Raw genomic sequence first — 22,593 nt, forward strand, 5'->3', positions numbered from 1 at the left:
GTGTGGGTGTGAACATGCCCAGCACCCAGCACAGGCATGGTATGCAGTAGGTGCTCAGTAAATGCACGCTGCTGACACCTTGGTTCCATCTCCCCTGCTCCCCCAGGCCTGTCCACAGACCATCTTTATATTGTTGTTGGGATCTGTGTGGCTTCTCTGCTTTGTCTCCTCCTCCTGGCCCTGCTCTTAGTCCACCGCCAACATCAGAAAAAACGGGGTAGGTCTCAGGGTCAGGGCGGGGTGAGGTGAGAAGGTATTTGGGGTGCTGGGAAGACAGCCTCCCTCCTCATTCACACCCCTGACTGTCCTCAGGGCCCCCCAGCAGCAAGGGCGAGGAGCCGAGGCCCCAGGAGAGGTGAGGCTTCCCTGGGGAGGACTGGGAACCGCCTCCCCATTCTCTGCCTCCAGGTGGCCCCCTTGCTCACCTGTTCTTCCTCCTCAGGCTCAGCCCCACAGTTGACATCACAGAGAGCCCAGCAGGTAAAGGGACAAAGACGGGGGCCTCTTGGGAGAAGGGAAAGGGCATTCAGTGCCATTCTGGAGGCAGTGGGGGTGGGAGGGTGTCTGGGAACATTATAGGCTGCTGTAGAGGAGGAGGGTATGAACTCTGACCCTGTGAACTCTCAGGCACATTTGGCTTCAAAGGTCCCCCCCCAGCCAAGGACTGACCACTGTTCTCTCCCCTCCAGATGTGGCCACCACAGTGGGAGCATTTCCTGAGGAAAACAGGGAGACACACAGTCCAGTGAGTCCTTGTATTTGCCACTGGTTTCTGGGTAACAGCACCCCCACCTTAACGGCTTCACAAAATCATCCCAGCATCCTGGGTGAGGATTTGGAAGCAGATCGAATGTGCTGGGTGGTGCTGGCTCAGGGACCCTCACGAGGTTGCTGTGCAGATGACCAGGGCTGCATCCAGCTGAAGGTTTGCCAGGGCTCGGTGGTCCACTTGTAGGGTGGGACCCCCGCAGGGCTGGGGGCGGGAGGCCTCAGCGCATCTGCAGGCACGTGGGCCCGTCCACGGCAGCAGCCTCCCCAGAGGGAGAGATCCCAGAGTGGATGGGTCCAAGCCGCAGGGTCTTTTGTGGCCCCTCCTTGGAGGTGACAGGCCCCCACTGGTGCCATATTCTGTGGGTCACACAGACCCACTCTGACTCTGTGTGGAAGGAGGCTACCAGTGGAGATTCTGGAGGTGGCATCACAGGGGCCACGTGGAGGCTGGCTGCCCAGTCTTTCCTTCCCACAGCCCCCACCCCTCTGCCTGGGCCACACTCACTTAGCCTGGGTCTGTCCCTCAGAGCCCTGCTGCAGAGGACCCCCAGGAGGTGACCTACGCCCAGCTGGACCAGCGGGCCCTCACACGGGGAGCAGCTCGAGCTGAGACCCCACAACCCACGGAGCCCACAGCCGAGTCCAGCATGTATGCAGCCCTCCCCAGACACTGACGTCAGGACCACCTGGCCTCTGCACCTCAGGACGCAGGGTGCCACTCTTGCAAAGCTGGAAGTGGCCACTTGGGGGACTTCCCTATTAATCTATCTCCTTCCTGAAAGTCATCTACACGTTTCTCCTGGAGGCAAGACCTGGACTTCGGGGATCCCTACTCAAGATGCAGGAGGTTTATTATCCAAGAGGCCCCTCCTACAATGAACCAGCTTGGTGAAGCGCACTTGTAACAGTTGTATCCAGAGACCCAGCTGCTGGCACCTGGCTGTTTCCAGAGACCCAACTAGTGTCCAGCAGTTTCCAGACACCCATCCAATGTTGCCCAGCTGGTGTCTGCAGACCCAGTTTATGGGGTCAAACTGGCTGCCCCATCGAGTTAAAAGGAGTCTCTACCCTGATGACCACTAGGGGGCGAGAGCGTGTTGTTTGGATTAATTCAGCTCTTTTTTTTTTTTTTTTGAATAGGAAAAAAAAAAGAAAGTTGCATACCTGGTACAGTCCTGGAATATAAAATGTTATTCTATATTAAAAGAATATTTTAAAACTTCAACCAAAACTCAGCCAGGTTTTGTAAGAGTGTAGTTGCTACTTCTTTCCTGTGAAACATTAGCATACTGAATCCTGGGTCAGACCCTCCCTAGTACCTGCAGTCTTTCCTCTGTTTTGTTGTTTAAAACTAGGGACTGAAACGCTCCCTAAGCTGCCCAAGGTCGGCTACCTCTGACCCCAGGAGAGGAAAAAAAATCAGTAGGCAGGTTTCAGTCCTGGCTCAGAGAGGGTGGGTGTCCAGCCTTCCTCCTCACTTTTAAATTGTGCTGATTTTAATGTGCCTTTTCCACCCACGGTTAATTTAGCTCCAGAATTGTGCTTTTCAGTTCTCTATTTTTGTCTTTATTTTCTTGGGATTCCATCATATATTGAGTTTCTACCTTTCCATCTCTTTGTTGCTTTCGATCTATTAGTGCGTTAGTCTGGGTTCTCCAGGGACACAGAACCAGTAGGTTCTGGTTTATACATCACCTGGAGATACAGGAGTGTATGGATGGATCCAGTACAGAAATAGGCTCACAGGTAACAGCACCTGCAAGCCCCACCAGCTGCTGTCTGCACGCTGGACACTGAGGAGAGATGGTGCTGTAACTCTGACCACAGGCGCTGGGTTCACTACACAGAGGGATGCCAACCGCTGTGGTACAGCATCCCGAATCCACAGGTTCATCTCCTGGGTTCCTCCCCAGGGCAGAGGCTGTGGTTTGAACCTTCTGTTCTTGGAGGTGCTGGGTGACTGGGGCTGGGGAACATGGGGCCCTGGGCAGGGGGGTTGAGGCCAAGGATCCCAATGCACAGGGGCCTTGGTGTCCAGAGGGAGGGCACACTCCCAGAGCCCGATGCTCTTCTCCCTGAGCAGCAGTGACCACGGGACTGGGTGCCCCTGGGTGTGAGCTCCAGGTCTGGGGAGAGCCGCAGGTCTGTGCCCTTGGAGAGGCTGAGCCACACCTGGTGGATGAGGACGGGACAGCCAGCATTGCAGATGCATCCTCTGTCTCCATCAGAGCTCACCTGGCTGACCCAGGACCATGAGGAAGTCCCTTCCCGATGACCCCAGCTCTGCCTGGGAGGCCACCTGCCTGGTGCTGCGGCCCAGCAGCCCCTCCCTGGTCTGTGGCCCTGAGAAGTCTCAGGTCTCTCCCTCCAGCTCCTGATTCTGCTCTGTCTCCTCCTCATTGGACCAGGCCCTCCTCTGTAAGGTCATGATGATATGACTCAGCATCGTGAGGGGCAGAGGCTAGGAGTCCCCCTTCTCTCCACACAGGGCCTGTGATCTGTGCCATAAGTGGACCCAGAGGCGCCCACAGCATCCAGTTAAAAATCGAGCCCCTGACCCGTGTGGTTCTTTGCAAACAGAACCTTCCATGAAGCCCCGCCCACCCATCTTTGGACAATGTAACTGTCTCTGTAGTGCATTTGCTTCCTTAGACTGAGGGGCTTTTAGTTCAGAGAGAACCCAGCCAGCTGGGAGGCACGTGTGTGCCGAGCACAGTCCAGGGTCACAGGACAGAGCAGGGCACAGAGACAGGGGCATCGTGATTGAGCAGGGTGCCACCTGCCCTGGAGAGCATGAGGGGGGTGACTGAGTGCCCTCCAGTGTCACACTCTCCTCTGTCCCACCCCAGTAATAACGTGAAGGGCTCAAGAGAGTTGTCTGGTTCGCCTTCTGCACGTGGGAAACCAAAGTGTTTGCATAAGTGTGTTGTTGGGCACAGTCAGGCTGTGGGACCTGAAGCCAAGCCAATAAAAACAGAGAAGACAGTGAGAGGCTGGTGAGGGTCCCCAATCCCACCACCCTCCTGGACTTTGGTGAGTTGGGAACCAGGGGCAGAACCCCAGGGACTAAGGGGTGGCACTGAGAGTGGGGCCCGGGCTCCACCTTTGTCCAGCCTCTAGTCCAGGACCTCCTGGGCCCTGGGAGAGAGACACTCAACAGGCCCCACCCACCCCTGGTCCTGCCCCTAAGAAGATGCAGGAAGCACTCTTTCCTTTAGAGGCAGCCCCACTGTAGCCACCTGTGGTCAGGGACAGGAATGTGGGGACACAGGAAACAGGGCCTCCAAGGCTGAGACTCCAGCAGTCAGCAGCTTGAGCCCTGCTGCCAGCACTGACCACAGACAGCCTCTGTGACCTGGGGCCACAGTCACTGGGGCCCAGCCCCCGTGAGCGCAGCCGTCGGCCTCTGCTGCAGCCCCACCCCTGTACTGTCCACAGTCTCAGCCCTGCTGCTGTCCCCTGGGCTCTGGGCATGGGTGCAGCTTCTTGCACCAGGCAGGGCACCAGTCTCTTTCAGTTTCTCACAGGAATTGTACTCAACATGCACTCAGGACAGTCTGCATTAGAGCTTCCCCTTTGCAGTAGGAGGTTGATGTAGCAACTCCCGGAAAACCCGTGACCCACACTTCCTGACCACTGTGCAGGCTGCAGGCTCTGTCCTTCACCAGCCTCCTCCAGGACGGTGCAGGCTGCAGGTCTGCCCATGGCCCCCGTCCCCGCTCCCTCCTGGTCCTGGGTGAGTGATGGAATGGAGGGATAATGTCCTGGGACAGAGCGGCTGGGAGCCTGGGGAGTGCTGCTCAGAGGATTGCCCTGGAGACAGGAATCCCCACCCACTGGGGTCATGTGACCAGATCTGGGTGGAGCCCCCAAAGCCCCACCCCCTGGACTTTCTGTGGACCTCAGCAGCCCCCTTGGTCCCCACAGTGTCACCCAGCTGCCTTTCAGTTCTGGCCCAGGCCATTCCCACCTCTCATGCACCTCATTCCCTGTCCACACAGGTGACCCATCACCCTTACCCTCTGCCCCCCTCCTGAGTCTCTGTCCCCTAGACAGTGGCTGTGGCAGGAAGTCCTGAATGGGTCTCAGCCTGCACTGACCCCCTCTGCCCGGCGTCACCCTGAGAAAAACCCCACATGTGACCAGGACTCCGGGTCCTGTGTCGGGGGGGTCACTCTGCAGTGATGAGGATTCACAGTCACTGGAGTGGATGCGGGGGGTGGTGTTTGGGGAAAGGATGGTGGGGGTTGTAAACTGGGTGGTGGAGACCATTGCACAATTCTGCACATCTGCTAAAACACGGAAGGGAACCCAGGACACTGGGGAGAGTCAGTGTGGTGACATCCTCCTGAGGGACCCTGAGATCTGCTCTGCTTCCTCCCAGCGGTCCTGCCCAAACCATCCATCAAGGCAGAGCCGGGCCCTGTGGTCCGCCGGGGCCAGCCTGTGACCATCCTGTGCGGAGGCCCAGCTGGGGCTGAGCTATTCCGTCTGGTGGAGCAGAAAAGAAGATCTTTCCTTTGGGATCAGGGATGCGAGTCTCAGAATGGTTCACAGGGGACCCAGGCCACATTCCACATTCACTCAGTGAATGATAGCACTGCTGGGAGCTACTTCTGCCTTCATCTCAAAGGGCCCCGCTGGTCTGAGCCCAGGGAGATCCTGGAGCTGAAGGTGGCAGACGAGGACGTCTCCACTCCACCCTCAGGTTTGCCCCCGGTCCCTGCACCCTGCCCCCAGCTGGGTCCTCTGTGCCCGTCTCCCTGCCCTCCTGCTGGCCCCCAGCCCTGTGGCTCCCCTGCCCCTCTGCACTCCTGTCCCTTGGACTTCACACTTGGCTCAGGTCCCTGGAGCCCTGGTCCCATCTGGACACCAAGGTGGCCTGGACACTGAGCCCCAGCATGGGGTGGGCTGGGAGCTGTCTTGCAGGACTGGGTGGGGAGTGGACTTCCAGGGACAGACCCCCTTCAAGGGACCTTTGGTCCTTTGGCTCAGAATGGTTTTCAGAAGATTTTGTTCACTTGGGCAGACTCTGTGGGGCCCCCAGGCAGTGTGTCCCCTGTGGGTGGTCCACCAACCACTGGGTAACTCATGTGGTCCACGGGGTCCCTGACCAGGGCTAGAAGACGCTATCAGGACCTCTGGGATGGGGCTGTCCTTCCTGTCTGTGTGGTCAGCTCCCGAGAGGTCTTGGAGTCAGAGTCTAAGTGACCGGCTCAGGGATGGTGACGAGGAGGGAGGAATTGTTCCTTCAAAACCTAGTATTGCTTCTCCTTTTGCTCTTTATGCTGCTGTGAGTCAGACTCCCCTGGGTCCATGGGCATTACCAGGTTATCCTGACCTAGGACCCCTCACTGCCCTGGGGGACTGTGGGGAACACAGTGGCCCTGCTAGATGCGGCCAGCCTTCAAGATCCCTTGGCGTTGTGGCCAGGTGAGGTGGGTCCCACCCACCTGTTTGTCTCTGGACCAGGGTCCCACTCCTTTAGCTCATGTGTGGAGAGTGACAGGACATTCTGAGGGATGTCAAGGCCCTCAAACATGTAGAAGCAAGAATTCCATTCCGGTGTCCTCACATGTCCCTCTTCCCTCTCTGGAGAGACCAGGAGCATCCTGTGTACTGAGAGGGGCAGAGAAAGAGGCTGGGTGTGGACGCTGTGGGAGCTGCAGGGCCAGGCTGAGAGGGACGGGCTGAGGAGGAACCTGGGCTCAGGGCTTCTCTTGCCCCCTCACTGGAGCCCAGAGAGAGCTTAGTCACCCCATTAGGAGCCCCTTTGGGATTGGAAAGTGGAGACCTCAGCAAGAGAGAGCTTAGTCACCCCATTAGGAGCCCCTTTGGGATTGGAAAGTGGAGACCTCAGCATTGGGGACTCCTTTGTTGGGCTCTGCTGGGGAGTGGACAATAGGGTGGCAGTGAGGACGGGTCCTGGTTCTCTCTAAGTGGGTGGACCCTCAGCAGGCAGGGACAGTTTGCATCCTCTAGAGCAAGAGGCCTGTTCAGCCTGGGGGTGTGAGAGTGAGGAGGGAAGACTCACCCTGGATCCCTGAGGAAGTCTGAGTTTGCACTGGGCCCTGCACTGGGAAGCTGTGGTTGACTGGTAGTGAAGCCTGGGGGTGCAGACCGAGGGGCCCGGAGGTGGGGAGGGCAGGGCCTGGGTGCTCCCAGGGAAGGGAGGGTCTGTGATGGAGACAAACACTGGTCCTTTCTCACTCTCAGGAACAACCCCTGAAGTCACTCCCCCACTCACAGAAGTCACTCTGGTACCCACAGAAGTCACTCTGGTACCCACAGAAGTCACTCTGGTGCCCACAGAAGTCACTCTGGTACCCACAGAAGGGGGCTCCCAGACAGGTAAGTCACCAGGGGAGAGTCCCCAGGGGGGAGGTGCTCAAACAGACAAGTCCTGTCCAATGGAAGAGGAACTCCCGTCTCATAGGCCCAGGGATTGGCTGATTCTTGCCCACCTGTCAGTGACCCCCTGTCCTCTGCTTCCAGCCCCCACGTCCCAGAATTACATGGTGGGGAACTCTGTCTGCATTGGCCTGGCTGGTGTGGTGTTGCTGATCCTGGTGGGGATTCTGGCAGAGGCTGGGCACAGCTGGCACAGGTGGCCACAAGGACCACAGGGATGGGCACAAGGGAGCTCCTGACAGATAAATTAGATTCCAAATCCCCAGGAGGGTCCTTGCCCAGGGCCCCAGGCTCCCACTGGAGTCCAAGAGACCAAGAATCATGTATGTCCATTCTGTGAATTTCATGGTGCGCCTGGTGAGGGTGCCCTGTGCCTGGGACTCTGTCCTCGGAAGTGTGCAGGAGCAGCGGGGACCTGGCCCCCTGTGTGGTCCGTCTCCTTCTCCAGGGTTTGGCTCCAGGTCTGACACTCACCCCACTCACAGCCCAGCCCCACTCCTGCCCAGGTCTCCTCCCTTCTCTCCTGGATCTCAGTCAGGCCCCAGGGGCCTGCAGCCTCTGCCTCCCTCTTCCTCCTCCTGGAGCCCTGAGTTCTCACCTGCTTTCTGGGGATCTGACATATGCTGCTCAAGACTTTGGTGTCGCCCACACCTGTCACCTGTGGGACTGCACCTGCCCTGGGCCCTCGCCGACCCACCTCTGTCCCTGGAGTGGTCTCTGCCTCCTGCATCTGAATCCTCACTTCCCACCTGACTTGGATCGAAAACCCAGGGAAGGGACACCAGACAGAACCACAGTGAATATCAGTGCACACTCCTCAGGACGACTACTGCAGACATTATTTATAAAGGGGGGGCACTAGACCTACTGAGGGGTCACTTCATAATGTCTAACCCCCGTGCTGTACAGTTAGAATAGTATACTGTACGTCCACTGTAAGGGAGGAATAAATTAAAGGTACTAATGTAAACACAGCAAGTGTGCAAGGCCCTGGAGGATCGGGAGCCCCTGGGCCCCCTGGTGGAGAAGCAAAGTGGTGAAGCCTCTCAGCGGATCTGCAGGCTGTTCCTCAGAACTTGACAGGGAACCTCCATCCACCCAGCAGCCCCAGTCTGGGTTCAAGGGCAGGGAGGTGAGAGTAGGGACCTGGATATTTGTCCCTGTGCCCTCAGGACAGGTGACTCACAAAGGTCAAGGGCATCACAGGCTCCTCAGAGGAGGAGGAAGCAGACACTGGGTCCCAGAGACACCTCCTGAGAAGGACCCGCTGGTTTTGAAGAGAAGAGAAGAAGGGGTCACGTGTCACAGAACGCGGGGTCTCTAGAGGCTGGAAGAGGTGGGAGGGACCCTCCCGGAGCCTCCAGGAGAGAAGGCAGCTCTGCACACTCCTCAAGGTCAGCGGGTTCGCACTCCCGACCTCCTGGTACCCGAGATCACACGTCCCGGACTGTGAGCCACCACGCTGGCGCGCATTTGTCACAACAGCGCGCGGAGTCTCAGGAGCCTGTTGTCCGACTCTTTGGGGTCTCAGGACGCCCCGCAGTTTCTTGAAACTGGGACAGAGGTTACCAACAAGCCTCTGACCTCACCTCTGACACTTCACCCAAACTCGGCCCCCAGAGTCAACAGCCCAGCTGGGCTGGATCCCCCTGCGTCTGGAGACGCGGCTGGGTTCTGAGACGCTGCGTGTTTGGCTGCGCTGCACCCGCGCTGTGTCCCTGTGCGGCTGGCACGCCAGACAGGACCAGGGCCAGTCACCTGGTCTCTTGAGAGCAGGGGTGGGCAGGGACACTCCCGTCCTCTCCTGTCCCTACAGGGACTGCACGCGGGGAGGGGCGGCTCCCTTGGCTCTCGCTGGGGCTCCTCCTCTCCAGGGAAGCGCCGCCCCCTCTCTGCTCAGAGTCGGAGCCAGTCTGGGGAGGAAGGGGCTCCTCCAGGGCAGGCGCCACTGCCTGAAAGGCGCCTGCGTCCTGCTGGGAGCTGGGCCCCCTCCCTGCGACATGCCGCTCAGCTCACCAGAATTGTCTGAGGAAGGTCCTTTCCAGCTGCGCTTTCTGAGACATCCTCCCTGTCCTTGGCAGGGCCCCGTTGCCACTCTGTGTAGACGGATAGGGACCCTGGGCCCGTCTGTGCTCCTGCCCTGGACAAGGTTCCCCCTCGGTCTCGAGTTCTTTTAACAGGAACAATGTTTAGAAAGCGTGACCTGGGGTTACGTGTGAAGTCAGGGCTACTGGGATTTTGTCGTGTATGGACCCCTTAGTATCAGGGAAGACGCACCGAGTCCATCCACACAGGTGTTTCCCCCTGCGGTAAGGGTACAGGTTCATTGATGTTGTACCCTCATTAGAAAACCCAATTTCTAGGAAATTCACAGATTTCTTCTTCTTCTTCTTTTTTTTGGTATAGCCATGTAGCTATTGTGATTGAATATCAGTAAGCTCATATTTATTTTTATTTCTTTATATTTCTGTCAGAGTGTGATAGTTTTTCTTTTATGACTTTATTGTGTCTGGAATACGTAGAATGTTTTCAGGTTTCAGATGTTAGAGCTGCAAAAACAGTTCACTCGGAGACGATCACTTGATTCCCTGCCTTTTCCCTTGTCCCTCCGCACATCGGAGGGGAGGATTCTTGTTAGTTTCTGGTTTGCAGAATGAAATAAATGGTATGTGAAAAATAGGTAAACAGACACAAGATCATACTTTACTTACTTCATCGTTGTTAAAATTTTTATTTATTCATTTTCAGAGAGAGGGTTAATGAGGGAGAAAGATAAAGAGAAACATCAACGTGTGGTTGCCTCTCACGCCCCCTACTGGGGACCTGGCCTGCAACCCAGGCTTGTGCCCTGACTGGGAACTGAACCAGCGACCTCTTGCTTCACAGGTGGGCACCCAATCTCCTGAGCCACACCAGCCAGGGCCATGTGTATCTTCTTGATCCATTGATGGGCACTTAGGCTGACTCCTTAACTTGGCTCTTATGAATAACGCTGCGATAAACATGGCAGGAGTTTTATCTGTTGAGTGTCCTGTTTTCATTTCCTTTGGATGTACACCCCGAAGTGCATTGCTGAATGCTAGGATTGGAGCATATTTTTAATTTTTTGAGCGTCCTCCATACTGTTTTCCACAGAGTCAGGAAACATGACAGGTAATCCCCACACCTGCTCTTGACAAGTGGCAGCCTTTCTGCCTTAAACACAAGGCTCAGGAAAGTGCTGTTATCTGGGCACCATTTAGGGAACAGAGACCATCAGCATCCCGCCCTCCCCTCCCCAGCACTCACGGGAGGGCCGCTAAGGGCTCTTGTCGTCAAAGTGGGGGAAGGAAGGTCTAGGAGACACGTTTTACCTGTTTCCCACGAGTGAGAGGAGAGGCCACAGGGCCAGCACGTTTCTCTCCTGCCACAGGGAATGCAGCCAGGCCGTCCCCAGCTCCAGGACACCACATGGGGTGTGACGTCAAAGCCACGTCCCTCCTCACGTTCCCATAAACGCAGAGTTGGGTGCAACGCGATGGGAGAACCAACAGCTACTTGGAAAACAAACACCACACGCCTCACGACAGCTTGAACTCCCAATGCTGCTTCATTCCCATAGCAACTGTGTTGGAGCTCGGCCTCCAGGCTCCCTCCCCAAGAGGATGGATGCCGGGAAGAAAAAGGAAGCAGCCAGGGGCTGTCCCCAAACAAAAGGGGAGAGAAGTGGACCCCGCCCATCACTTCCCCTTCCCCAAACCTCTCCCATGACCTCTGGGTAACTGTGAGCTTCTGGGTTTTTTTAATTATATTTATTTTATGAAGAAATAGTTGGGGGGCAGCGCTGGGAATATAAGACAGAAAACTGTACTCGAACAAGAATTAAATTTTAAAAAAAAAGAAATAATCCAGGAACGGGAAGAATGGCAGGTATAAACACGTGTTTACTGATCTCCCTTTGCTCTCATGCTCAGTGAGGACAGAAAGCACAGGTTTGCTGTGGGGCGGGGCTGCCCAGGGGGCGGGGCTGCCCAGGGGGCGGGGCTGCCCAGGGGGCTGAATGAGTCCTTGGGGAGGATGTGGGAATTGTCTAGACACTCCCTCACCTCCTCTTTTATTGGTTCCATCCCAGGGAAAAGGGTGGAAAACAAACCAACAAAAAAACATACAGGCACAGAGGAGAGATTCCCAAAGTACAAGTTTTGGCCCCCTTGCTGACCTAAAAAATCTAGCTGGTCTTTAACCTCAGGGGACCCGGAGGCCACCATGAAGCTAAGACTGAAGCTTCAGAATGAAGATCATTCCCTAGAGAGCGCTCTGGGGTCCTGCAGAGAGGCCACCTAGTGACCCCGTTTCTGCTGAGTGAGCCCCGCACATGGGTGCAGCACCCACCAGTCTCTTTCAGTGTCTCACACGTGACGTGCCCGACCTTGACTGAGGACGGTCTGGAATTAGCTCTTCCCCTTTGCATGGGGCCATGGATGTGGCCACCCTGGGAAAACCCCTGACCCACACTCCCTGAGCACGGTGCAGGCTGCAGGCTCGGTCCTCCAGTCTCCACCTTCTCCACCTCCACTCTCCACCGTGCAGGCTGCTGATCTGGGCATGGACCCCCCGTCCCAGCTCAATCCTGGTCCTGGGTGAGTCCTGGAAGGGAGGGATAAGGTCCTGGGACAGAGGGGATGGGAGCCTGGGGAGGCATCTTCATCCATTTTTGAGTCCTGACTCCAGCCCAGGAGACTCCTGGTCCTTCTGAAGGGTCTGACCCCTCAGCTCTGGACCCAACCCAACTCTGACCATGGAAAGCTCAGTCCCCGAAGAGGGTACCTGGGAGTGGGAACAGGTTCAGACTGAGGACCTGTTTGGGAGAGGGGACTGGGGCTTCACTGAAACTCAGAGCCAGAAGAAGGGCTGTGCTCAGAGGTGAAGCTGAGGAGGGAGCTGGACTCTCGGGGGCTGAGCCCTGCCTCCATCAGGGCCCCTGACTGCAGCCCCCGGGGTGGGGGGAGGCCGGGTGCTGGGCGTTTTTCTCACCACAGCTTCTCCCCCAGGGCTCTGCCTGGGCCAGGCCGTCCACACGCAGGAGGGTGAGTCTACCGTTTTCAATTCAATTTTTAATTAATGTTGTCTTTTCTGACCAAGTATTAATGTTTCTTAGAGTCCTCTGATGGCTCATCTTCAGCTCAGACGAGACTCAGGCCCTTCTCTCTCCCTCTGGAGGGGTCTGTTCTCAAGCTGTCTGACCCGCTGATCTGGGGAGACCCAGCCTTTCCTGCACTTCCTCAAACCCTATGTCCTGCTCCCTTCACCCGTCCCCTCCCTGACTGACATCTCCTCTCCCTGGGCTTGGCAGTCCACACTTGGCCTTCGGGTCTCAGCTCAGCGCCCCTTCCCTCTGACCCTCAGAGGAGGTCAGTTGTCAGTCATCTGCCCTGAGACTCTCACACTCACAGGGGCTGCCAGTCACCCACCGCGCGTGGCTGTGGGTTTGCCCGACCCCTTCATCGGCTTCTCTGCTCCCTCTGCCTTCCAGTGAAGGAGGCAGGTGACGGTGTGTGTGAGTCTGGTGTTTGTGGGGCCAGTGGCACATGGGGCGCCTCTGTAGATGGAGAGGAACTGGGATGTGGTTGAAAGAATAAGCTAGGGGCTGACCCAGGGAATGAGAGGGGAACCTTGGTCAGCGTCTGCCTCTCTCAGGCTTGTGTGACCTGGGTGCCATCTTCCTGTTTCAGGGATAGCAGCCCTCTCCACCCCCCTCCCCAGTCACCTGGGACACAGGGGGTTTCAGGACCCTCAATACAAGACAAGTAGAACAGGCTGCAAGGAAGGTACAGAATGCCCTGGGAACAGAGGTTAGTGCTGCTCAGAGGATTGCCCTGGAGACAGGAATCCCCACCCACTGGGGTCATGTGACCAGGTCTGGGCGGAGCCTGGCCCCTCCCCCCCCCCCTGCGAACTTCCAGTGGACCTCTGCAGTCCCCCTTGGTCCCCACAGTGTCACCCAGCTGCCCTTCAGACCCGGCCCAGGTCACTCCCACATCTCAGACGCCTGCTTTCCTGTCCCCAAACGTGACGCATCACCCTCACCCTCTGACTCCCTCCCACAGTCTCTGTGCCCTAGACAGCAGCATCAGCAGGGGGATGTGCCCAGGACCCCTGTCTGCTTTGACCCTTCCCCTGTCACCCTGAGAAAAGCCCAGCTTGTGAGCAGGAATCCCTGTGAGGATTCAAGTCACTTGGAGTGGTTGTCGGGGGTGGTGTTTGGGGAATAGAGGGTGGGAGGGTCTGAATTGGGTGGTGGGGGTGGTTGCACAACTGTGCAAGTTTGTTCAAAGCACAGAAGTGAACCCAGAAAACGGGGAGCTGTGATATCTGGGGACTTCCTCCTGAGGGACCCTGAGATCTGCTGTGCTTCCTCCCAGGGTCCCTGCCCAAACCCTGCATCTGGGTCGAGCCGGGCCCTGTGGTCCGCCGTGGCCAGCCTGTGACCATCGTGTGCCGGGGCCCAGCTGGGGCTGACACATTCCGTCTGCAGCAGGCTGGAAGGTCTTTCTTTCGGGATCAGAGAAACGTGTCTCCGTGTGGTGCTCACTGGGCAGAAGCCAGAGTCCACCTCAATGCAGGGAATGAGTTGTCTGCTGGGCGTTATTTCTGCCACTATGTCAGAGGGGGCAGCTGGTCTGAGCACAGTGAGATCCTGGAACTGAAGGTGGCAGAAGAGGACGTCTCCACTCCACCCTCAGGTTTGTCCCCGGTCCCTGCACCCTGTCCCCATCCCTGTCCTCTGTGCCTGTCTCCCTGCCCTCCTGCTGGCCCCCAGCCCTATGGCTCCCCTGCCCCTCTGCACTCCTGTCCCTTGGTCTTCACACCTCGCTCAGGACTCTGGAGCCCTGGTCCCATCTGGACACCAAGGTGGCCTGGACATTGAACCCCAGCATGGGGTGGGCTGGGAGCTGTCTTGCAGGACTGGATGGGGAGTGGGCTTCCAGGGACAGACCCCCTTAATGAGACCTTTGGTCCTTTCACTCAGAATGCTTTTTAGCCTTTTTGGTCCACTTGGGCAGAGTCTGTGCGGCCCCCAGGCAGTGTGTCCACTGTGGGTGGTCCATCCACCACTGGGCAATTCATGCAGTCCATGGAGTCTCTGACCAGGGCTAGAAGGTGCTTTAAGGGACCTCTGGGATGAGGCTGTCCTTCCTGTCTGTGGGGTCAACTCCCGAGAGGTCTTGCAGTCAGAGTCTAAGTGACCGGCTCAGGGATGGTGACGAGGAGGGAGGAACTGTTCCTTCAAAACCTGGAACAGTCTCTCCCTTCGCTCTTCATGGGGCTGTGAGTCAGACTCCCCTGGGTCCGGGGGCAGGTCCAGTTCATCCTGACCTATAACCCCTCACTGCCCTAGGGGACTGTGGGGGACACAGTGGCCCTGAAAGGTAGGGTTAGCCTTTAGGATCCTCTGGCCATGTGGCCAAGGGAGATGGCTCCCACTCACCCTGTTTGTCTCTGGACCAGGGTCCAACTGCTTTGTCCTCAGGTGTGGAGAGTGACAGGACATTCTGAGGGATGCCCTGCCTCTCAGACACGTAGGAGCAGAGAATTCCATTGTGGTGTCCTCACACGTCTCTGTCCCCTTTCCTGGGAGTCCAGGAGCATCCTCTGTACTGAGAGGGGCAGAGAAAGAGGCTGGGTATGGACGCTGTGGGAGCTGCAGGGCCAGGCTGAGAGGGACGGGCCGAGGAGGAACCTGGGCTCAGGGCTTCTCCTGCCCCCTCCCTGGAGCCCCTGGAGAGCTCAGTGCCCCCACCTGGAGCCCCATTTGGTCAGAGAAGTAGGGACCTCAGCCTGGGGCCTCTTTTCTGGGGGCTCTGCTGGGGAGTGGGCAGTGGGGGTGGTCCTGCTTGTCTCCTGAGGGGTGGACACTCAGCAGGCAGGGACATCTTGCATCTTCACCTGCAAGAGGCCTGTTCAGCCTGGGGCTGTGAGAGTGAGGAGGGGAGACTCACCCTGGATCCCTGAGCAAGTCTGAGTTTGCACTGGGCCCTGCACTGGGGAGCTGTGGTTGACTGGTAGTGAAGCCTGGGGGTGGACCCAGGGGCCTGGAGGTGGGGAGGGCAGGGGCTGGGTGCTCCCAGGGAGGGGAGCGTCTGTGATGGACACAAACACTGGTACTTTCTCCTTGTAGGAACAGGCCCTGAAGTCACAGCCCCAACCACCGGAGAAGGCTTCCAAAATTGTGAGTCACCAGGGGAGAGTGTCCAGGGGGAGGGCTCAGTGGGACAAGTCTTGTCCAGGGGAGGAGAAGCACCTGTCTCGTAGGTCCTGGGCTTCGCCCAGCCTTGCCCACCCCTCAGTGTCCCCCTGTCCTCTTCTTCCAGCCCCCACGTCCCAGAATTACACGGTGGGGAACTCTGTCCGCATTGGCCTGGCTGGCGTGGTGTTGCTGATCCTGGTGGGGATTCTGGCAGAGGCTGGGCACAGCTGGCACAGGTGGCCACACGGACCACAGGGATGAGCACAAGGAAGCTCCTGACAGAAAGATTAGTCCCCAGGCCCCCAGGAGGGGCCTCCCCCAGGGTCCCAAGCTCCCACTGGAGCCCAAGAGACCAAGAATCACGTCCATTCTGTGAATTTCATGGTGCACCTGGTGAGGATGCTTTTTGCACAGGACTCTGTCCTTGGAAGTGTGCAGGAGCAGCGGGGACCTGCCCCCCTGTGTGGTCCGTCTCCTTCTCCAGGGTTTGGCTCCAGGTCTGACATTCACCCCACTCACAGCCCAGCCCCACTCCTGCCCAGGTCTCCTCCCTTCTCTCCTGGATCTCAGTCAGGCCCCAGGTGCCTGCAGCCTCTGCCTCCCTCTTCCTCCTCCTGGAGCCCTGAGTTCTCACCTGCTTTCTTGGGACGGGACATATGCTGCTCAAGACTTTGGTCTCTCCCACACCTGTCACCTGTGGGACTGCACCTGCCCTGGGCCCTCGCACACCCACCTCTGTCCCTGGAGTGGTCTCTGCCTCCTGCATCTGAATCCTCACTTCCCACCTGACTTGGATCGAAAACCCAGGGAAGGGACACCAGACAGAACCACAGTGAATATCAGTGCACACTCCTCAGGACGACTACTGCAGACATTATTTATAAAGGGGGGGCACTAGACCTACTGAGGGGTCACTTCATAATGTCTAACCCCCGTGCTGTACAGTTAGAATAGTATACTGTACGTCCACTGTAAGGGAGGAATAAATTAAAGGTACTAATGTAAACACAGCAAGTGTGCAAGGCCCTGGAGGATCGGGAGCCCCTGGGCCCCCTGGTGGAGAAGCAAAGTGGTGAAGCCTCTCAGCGGATCTGCAGGCTGTTCCTCAGAACTTGACAGGGAACCTCCATCCACCCAGCAGCCCCAGTCTGGGTTCAAGGGCAGGGAGGTGAGAGTAGGGACCTGGATATTTGTCCCTGTGCCCTCAGGACAGGTGACTCACAAAGGTCAAGGGCATCACAGGCTCCTCAGAGGAGGAGGAAGCAGACACTGGGTCCCAGAGACACNCACAGAACTGCCTCATAGAATAGCAAAAACCCCTTTAGAAAATAGCCCCTGATTGTTAAAGAGTTGTTAGAGTAACAGCCCCTCCTTTACCTTGAATAGGAATATATATCAATTAGAATTAGACAGGCATAAAAACAGAAGAAGCTGGTTAGCTATTACAAACTAAGCACTTAGAAACAACTACCAAGGAGTCAGAGTCCTCAGTATACAAAAAACATTTTAGACAGCAAGATAGATAGCTAAGTTAGATATTACCAAGGCTTATTGTGTATTTCCTAACCTCTGCTCGGTCTAGCGTACCTGTTGCCAATGACAATTTCTGAGAACTTTAATAAACAATAAGACATTTAAAGTATATACATAGAACTATTTCAATTGTCTGATTAATGGTTCTCCTGGTCAAAATAACTTTTGTTTATCATAACTGAAACTATGGGAACTTTCATATTTTCCTGGTTACCTTTGTATTGATTTTTTCTGCTTAACTGATCATGCTGTACACCTGTAAATGTTAACCTATGCCAAAAATGAAAATATAAAAAATCAGCTTGTACTTGCAATAAACGGAACAGTGCTTCACCTGCCTTTGAGCTGTGTAGTTGCCTGTTACCCAGCGCCGACGCCTACTCTCACCTGAGGACCCTTAGATGGGCTGCGGCTGGACCGTGGCACCCTGGTGGAGAAGCAAAGTGGTTCTCAGATAATGTCAAGTTCAAGGAGTTCATCAGCACCAAGCCCTTATTATATGAAATGCTAAAGGGACTTATATAAGAAAAAGAAGATGAAAATATTGACAGTGAAAGGACAGCAAACACACAGTTATTAACAACCACACCTAAAACAAAAGCAAACCAAGAGGACAGCTAGATCAGGAGTGGAACCATAGAAATGAAGAACACATGGAGGGTTAGAAACAGGGCCATGGGAGGGGGAGAAGCGGGGAGAAGGCACAGAAAATAGCATAGATGGTAGGTAGAAAATAGATAGGGGGGAGGGCGAGAATAGTGGGGGAAATATAGAATCCAAAGAACTTGAGATACGTGGTTATAAACTAAGGGGGGTGAGAATGGTGGGGGAGGGAGGGTGCGGGTGGAGGGGATTGAAGTGGGGGAATAGAACAACTGTAATGGTATAATCAATAAAATATATTTAAAAAAAACCAAAACAACAACAACAAAAAAAGCAAAGTGGTGCAGGCTCCTGGCAGATCTGCAGGCTGTTCCTCAGAACTTGATAGGGAACCTCCATCCACCCAGCAGCCCCAGTCCGGGTTCTCGGGCAGGGAGGTGAGAGCAGGGATGTGGACACCTGTCCCTGTGACCCCAGGACAGGGTGACTCACAAAGGTCAAGGGCATCACAGGCTCCTCAGAGGTGGAGAAGGCAGCAGACATTGGGTCCCAGTGACGCCTCCTGAGAAGGACCCACTGCCTTTGAAGACAAGGGAGGAAGGGGCCGAGTGTCACAGAACCCGGGGTCCCTAGACAGTTGAAGACAAACAAGGGACACTGCCCGGAGCCTCCTGGAGAGAAGGCAGCCCTGCCCACCCCTAAACTTCAGCTCCTTGGTACTGCTGACCTCCCACACCCTGAGGTCACACATCTACCTGGCTGTGAGCCACCATGTTGGTGAGCGTTTGTCCCAGCGGCATGCGGAATCACAGGGAGAGAAACACCACTGTGTGGATGTCCCTGGCAAGCCCCCTCCTGGGGACCTGACAGGCAACCCAGGCACGTGCCCTGACTCAGAGTAGATCTGCTGAGCCTGTGGTTCACAAACCAGCACTCAACCCACTGAGACACACAGGCCAGGGCTCAGATTTTATTTTCAAACCTACGCATCCTCACACTTACTTGGTCTTTCCTGAAGCCTATGAATGGTTCAGGCATTTGTCTCCTACACTGCTCCTAGATGGCATTTTCCACCTCTTGCCTTCTAACTGTTACTAGACGTGACGTTTGTCCTCCTCATTCTGGGGTCCACGCACCGTGCATCTCCACTTCTAGGCTCTCCTCACGGCAGCCGGGAGATGTCCTCACCCTCGGGCTCCGCTTTCACCAATGTTTCCTCAGCCGAGTCTAGTCCTGGGTGGGAGGGATGTTTCCAAGGTGTTCATTTTGTTGCATTGTTCATCTCTAAAGTTTTTCAATCTTCTCAACAATTTTCTATTCTTCTGTAATCTCATAAAATTTTAATATCCCTCTTCCTTTTAGAGATATTTAAACATGCTTCAGTTAAATTTCCTCTCCTATCTCCTACTGGCTTTCTTTCTTTGCCTGTAACAGTCCCCGGCGTCCATCATACTGTCTGTCACCAGTGGGGTTTCTCCACTGTCCACTCCTGTGGGAAGTCTCTCCCCTCTCACACCTCGTCTCCCCAGGGTTCTCCAGGGCCGTCCTGGGAGTCAGGCTGACCTGCTTCTACTGTCCGAGCATTGCTCTCTGTATCTAAGTGTCCATTGACCTATCTAAGGATTTCTGTATCTATGTCACTATCTAGGTACGGAAGTATCCATGTGTCTATTTATTTAGCCATTGATCTCTGTACGGATCTGGGTAAGTCTCAATCTATGTATTTATGTATCTGTGTATTTCTATAAGTATCTATGCATGTATATATCTATATATGGTAGACATGTATCTATGTACCTATCATTTTCTACCTACCTATCATTTACTTATCTATCAATCGAACTGTCATCTACTTCTGTATCTACCCTTCCACCTCGTACATTGATGTTTATCTGTCGTCTATGTATATACTCTTTACCTATCTATCATTTATCACCCATTTATATCTCCATACACTTCTCTTTTAGTTATAGCTCTCTTTATCCACCTGTGATGAATAACTCCAGGTAGTTTTTATGTGGACATGGCTTCAGGCTGGTTATGGGACATCTCAGCAGAAATGCCTCTCAGAAACCAAAGTCTCTCTGGACCCAAAGAGGGGACATTAGAGTCAAGCTGGGGACACCCAGACTCACTTCCTGTGAGACCAGGGAAGTGAGCCCAGGGCGTGGACCCTGCACACTTGCCGACCTGCAGGGCCCTGGCCTCCTCCCCACAGATGTGTACAGAGAAGACGGAGAGAGGCTGCTGATGGAGCCCAATCCCACCACCCTTCCGGGTCTCAGTGAGATGGCCCCCAGGGGCAGAACCCCAGGGAGAAAAGGGAGGGAGACGCCCCTCTTCTCTGTAAACAGTGACTGTCAGGAAGCATCACAGGTAATCCCCACACCTGCTCTTGACAAATCTTGGCCTTTCTGCCTTAAACACAAGGCTGACCAGAGTGCTGTAATCTGGGCACCATTTAGGGAACAGAGCCCATCAGCATCCCGCCCTCCCCTCCCCAGCACTCACGGGAGGGCCGCTAAGGGCTCTTGTCTTCCAACTGGGGGAAGGAAGGTCTAGGAGACACGTTTTACCTGTTTCCCACGAGTGAGAGGAGAGGCCACAGGGCCAGCACGTTTCTCTCCTGCCACAGGGAATGCAGCCCAGGCCGTCCCCAGCTCCAGGACACCACATGGGGTGTGACGTCAAAGCCACGTCCCTCCTCACGTTCCCATAAAGACAGCGTTGGGTGCAACGCCATAGAAGAACCAACAGCTCAGTGGAAAACAGAGACCACTCGCCTCTCGACAGCTTGAACTCCCAATGCTGCTTCATTCCCATAGCAACTGTGTTAGAGCTCGGCCTCCAGACTTCCTCCCCAAGAGGATGGATGCCGAGAAGAAAAAGGAAGCAGCCGGGGGCTGTCCCCAAACAAAAGGGGAGAGAAGTGGACCCTGCTCATCACTTCCCCTTCCCCAACCAGTCCCATGACTATGAATAACTGTGAGCTTTTGGGTCATTTTAAATTATATTTATTGTATTAACAAATAATGCAGGAACTGAAGGAATGAGAGGTATAAATACGTGTTGACTGCTCTCCCTTTGCTTTCATTCTCAGTAAAGACAGAAAGCTCAGGTTTGCCGTAGGGCGGGGCTGCCAAGGGGGCGGGGCTGCCAAGGGGGCGGGGCTGCCAAGGGGCGGGGCTGCCAAGGGGGCAGAATGAGCGTTGGGGGAGGATGTGGGAATTGTCTAGACACTCCCTCACCTCCTTGTTCATCGGTGCCATCTGTGGGGGAAAAATGAGGAAAACAAACCAACGACAACATCAACAAAAGAAACAGGCACTGCCTGGTGTGGCTCAGGGAGGTGGGATACCAAAAGGACACCACGTCTCCTCGAAGGCAACCCACACGAAAGATGGAGACTGGAATGGCGCTGGATTTCTCCTGCTGTACATGACCCTGAACCCCCAAAGTACAAAAAGAAGCTGTACAATTTATATACATAGTCTCACACCGTGTCTTCATCACGCACCACGGGCTCCTCGTAGCAGAAGATTAAATAGAGACTTCCGGCCAAGATGGAGGCGTAGGTAGAAACACTGTGCCTCCTCACACAACCAAAATAAGGACAATAACAATTGAGAAACAAAACAACAATTAGAACTGACAGAAAATTGAACTGTATGGGAGTCGGACAACCAAGGAGTTAAAAGATAGACACACTCGTGCAGACTGATAGGAAGGGCAGAGTCCGGCTGCCGGGTGGAAAGGGATCGCTAGACAAACAGCGAACAGACCCCAGGCTCAGGCTGGCAGCAGGCAGGCCCAGCGAGATGGCGATTGTGAAGTGAGGCACTGTGCACCAGGCGGCCGGGTGAGCGGGCGGTCCCATATTCCAGTGCAGATGAACCAGGCAAAACTGAGAGAGACCACACAACGCAGGGTCTCAGGGCCAGAAAATAGAGGCTCAAAACACAGATTGAAAACACCTGTGGGGGTTGAGGTGCAGGGAAAGACTCCTGGGCTCACAGGAGAGTTCATTGGAGAGACCCACAGGGTCTTCGAACATACACAAGACCCACCCCCCATGGAAATGAGCACCAGAAAGCTTCAGTTTGCTTGGGGGAAGTGGTGGAGGGGACTGAGATAGGACAGAGAGTGGACAAAGGGCCATTGTTCCCTCCCTGACTTGGCCTCTCAAATAAAGCATCACAACCCAGCAGTGTGGGTTGCCCTGCCCTTGTGAACACCTAAGGCTCCACCCCTGATACGTAACAGGCATAATAAGACAAAAAAAATAGCCCAAAGGGAAGAACAGATCAAAGCTCCACAGCAAATACAACTAAGCGACAAAGAGGTAGCCAACCTATCAGATGCATAGTCCAAAGCACTGGTGATCAGGATGCTCACAGAACTGATTCAGTTTGGTCACAAATTAGATGAAAAAAATGAAGGCTACACTAAGTGAAATGAAGCAAAATGCAGAGGGAACCAATAGTGAGGGAAAGAAAACTGGGACTCAAATCAATGGAGTGGAACAGAAGGAAGAAAGAAACAACCAAACAGAAAAGAATGAAGAAACAAGAATTCGAAAACATGAGAAGCTGAGGAACCTCCAGGACATCTTTAAATGTTCCAACGTCCAAAATATAGGGGTACAAGAAGGTGAAGAGGAAGAGCAACAAGTGGAACACTTACTTGAACAAATAATAAAGGAGAACTTCCCCAGTCTGGCGAAGGAAATAGACTTCCAGGAAGTCCGGGAAGCTCAGAGAGTCCCAAAGAAGGTGGACCCAAGGAAGAACACACCAAGCCACATCATCATTACATTAGCCAAGATAAAAATGAAGGAGAGAATTCTGGAAGCAGCAAGAAATAACGGGACCTACAAAGATAAGTCACCTACAAAGGAGGTCCCATCAGACTGTCAGCTCATTTCTCAAAAGACACCTTACAGGCAAGAAAGGGCTGGAAAGAAGTATTCTGAGTCATGAAGTCCAAAGACCTACAACCAAGATTGCTCTATCCAGCAAAGCTTTCATTTAGAATGGAAGGGCAGATAA

General features: G+C 55.0%; 2 protein-coding genes and 1 long non-coding RNA gene across 3 annotated transcripts; all 3 read left to right on the plus strand.

Moving 5' to 3' along the window:
- Positions 1-75: 75 nt before the first annotated feature.
- LOC118987932 (leukocyte-associated immunoglobulin-like receptor 1) lies at positions 76-1,500 on the plus strand (the record flags this gene model as incomplete). The annotated part of the gene is made up of 5 exons (XM_037047274.1): positions 76-217; positions 313-355; positions 443-480; positions 690-745; positions 1,299-1,500. Coding segments are annotated over 5 exons (426 nt in total), but the record flags the coding sequence as incomplete, so codon positions are not given.
- Positions 1,501-3,023: 1,523 nt separating this feature from the next.
- On the plus strand, positions 3,024-13,868 carry LOC118987931 (leukocyte-associated immunoglobulin-like receptor 2). Its single transcript, XM_037047273.1, has 5 exons — positions 3,024-3,121; positions 3,731-3,804; positions 12,213-12,248; positions 13,584-13,745; positions 13,828-13,868. Exons 1-5 carry the CDS (start codon positions 3,024-3,026, stop codon positions 13,866-13,868), a joined length of 411 nt encoding a protein of 136 aa, XP_036903168.1.
- A 12-nt stretch (positions 13,869-13,880) lies between these two features.
- On the plus strand, positions 13,881-15,666 carry LOC118987929 (uncharacterized). Its single transcript, XR_005066683.1, has 3 exons — positions 13,881-13,904; positions 15,341-15,391; positions 15,534-15,666. It is a non-coding gene; the product is annotated as an uncharacterized LOC118987929 (long non-coding RNA).
- The last annotated feature ends 6,927 nt before the right edge of the window (positions 15,667-22,593 follow it).

The sequence above is a fragment of the Sturnira hondurensis genome, unplaced genomic scaffold, assembly GCF_014824575.4.
Source record: "Sturnira hondurensis isolate 20B ecotype Veracruz unplaced genomic scaffold, ASM1482457v3 Scaffold0005543, whole genome shotgun sequence".
Classification (NCBI taxonomy): Eukaryota; Metazoa; Chordata; class Mammalia; order Chiroptera; family Phyllostomidae; genus Sturnira; species Sturnira hondurensis.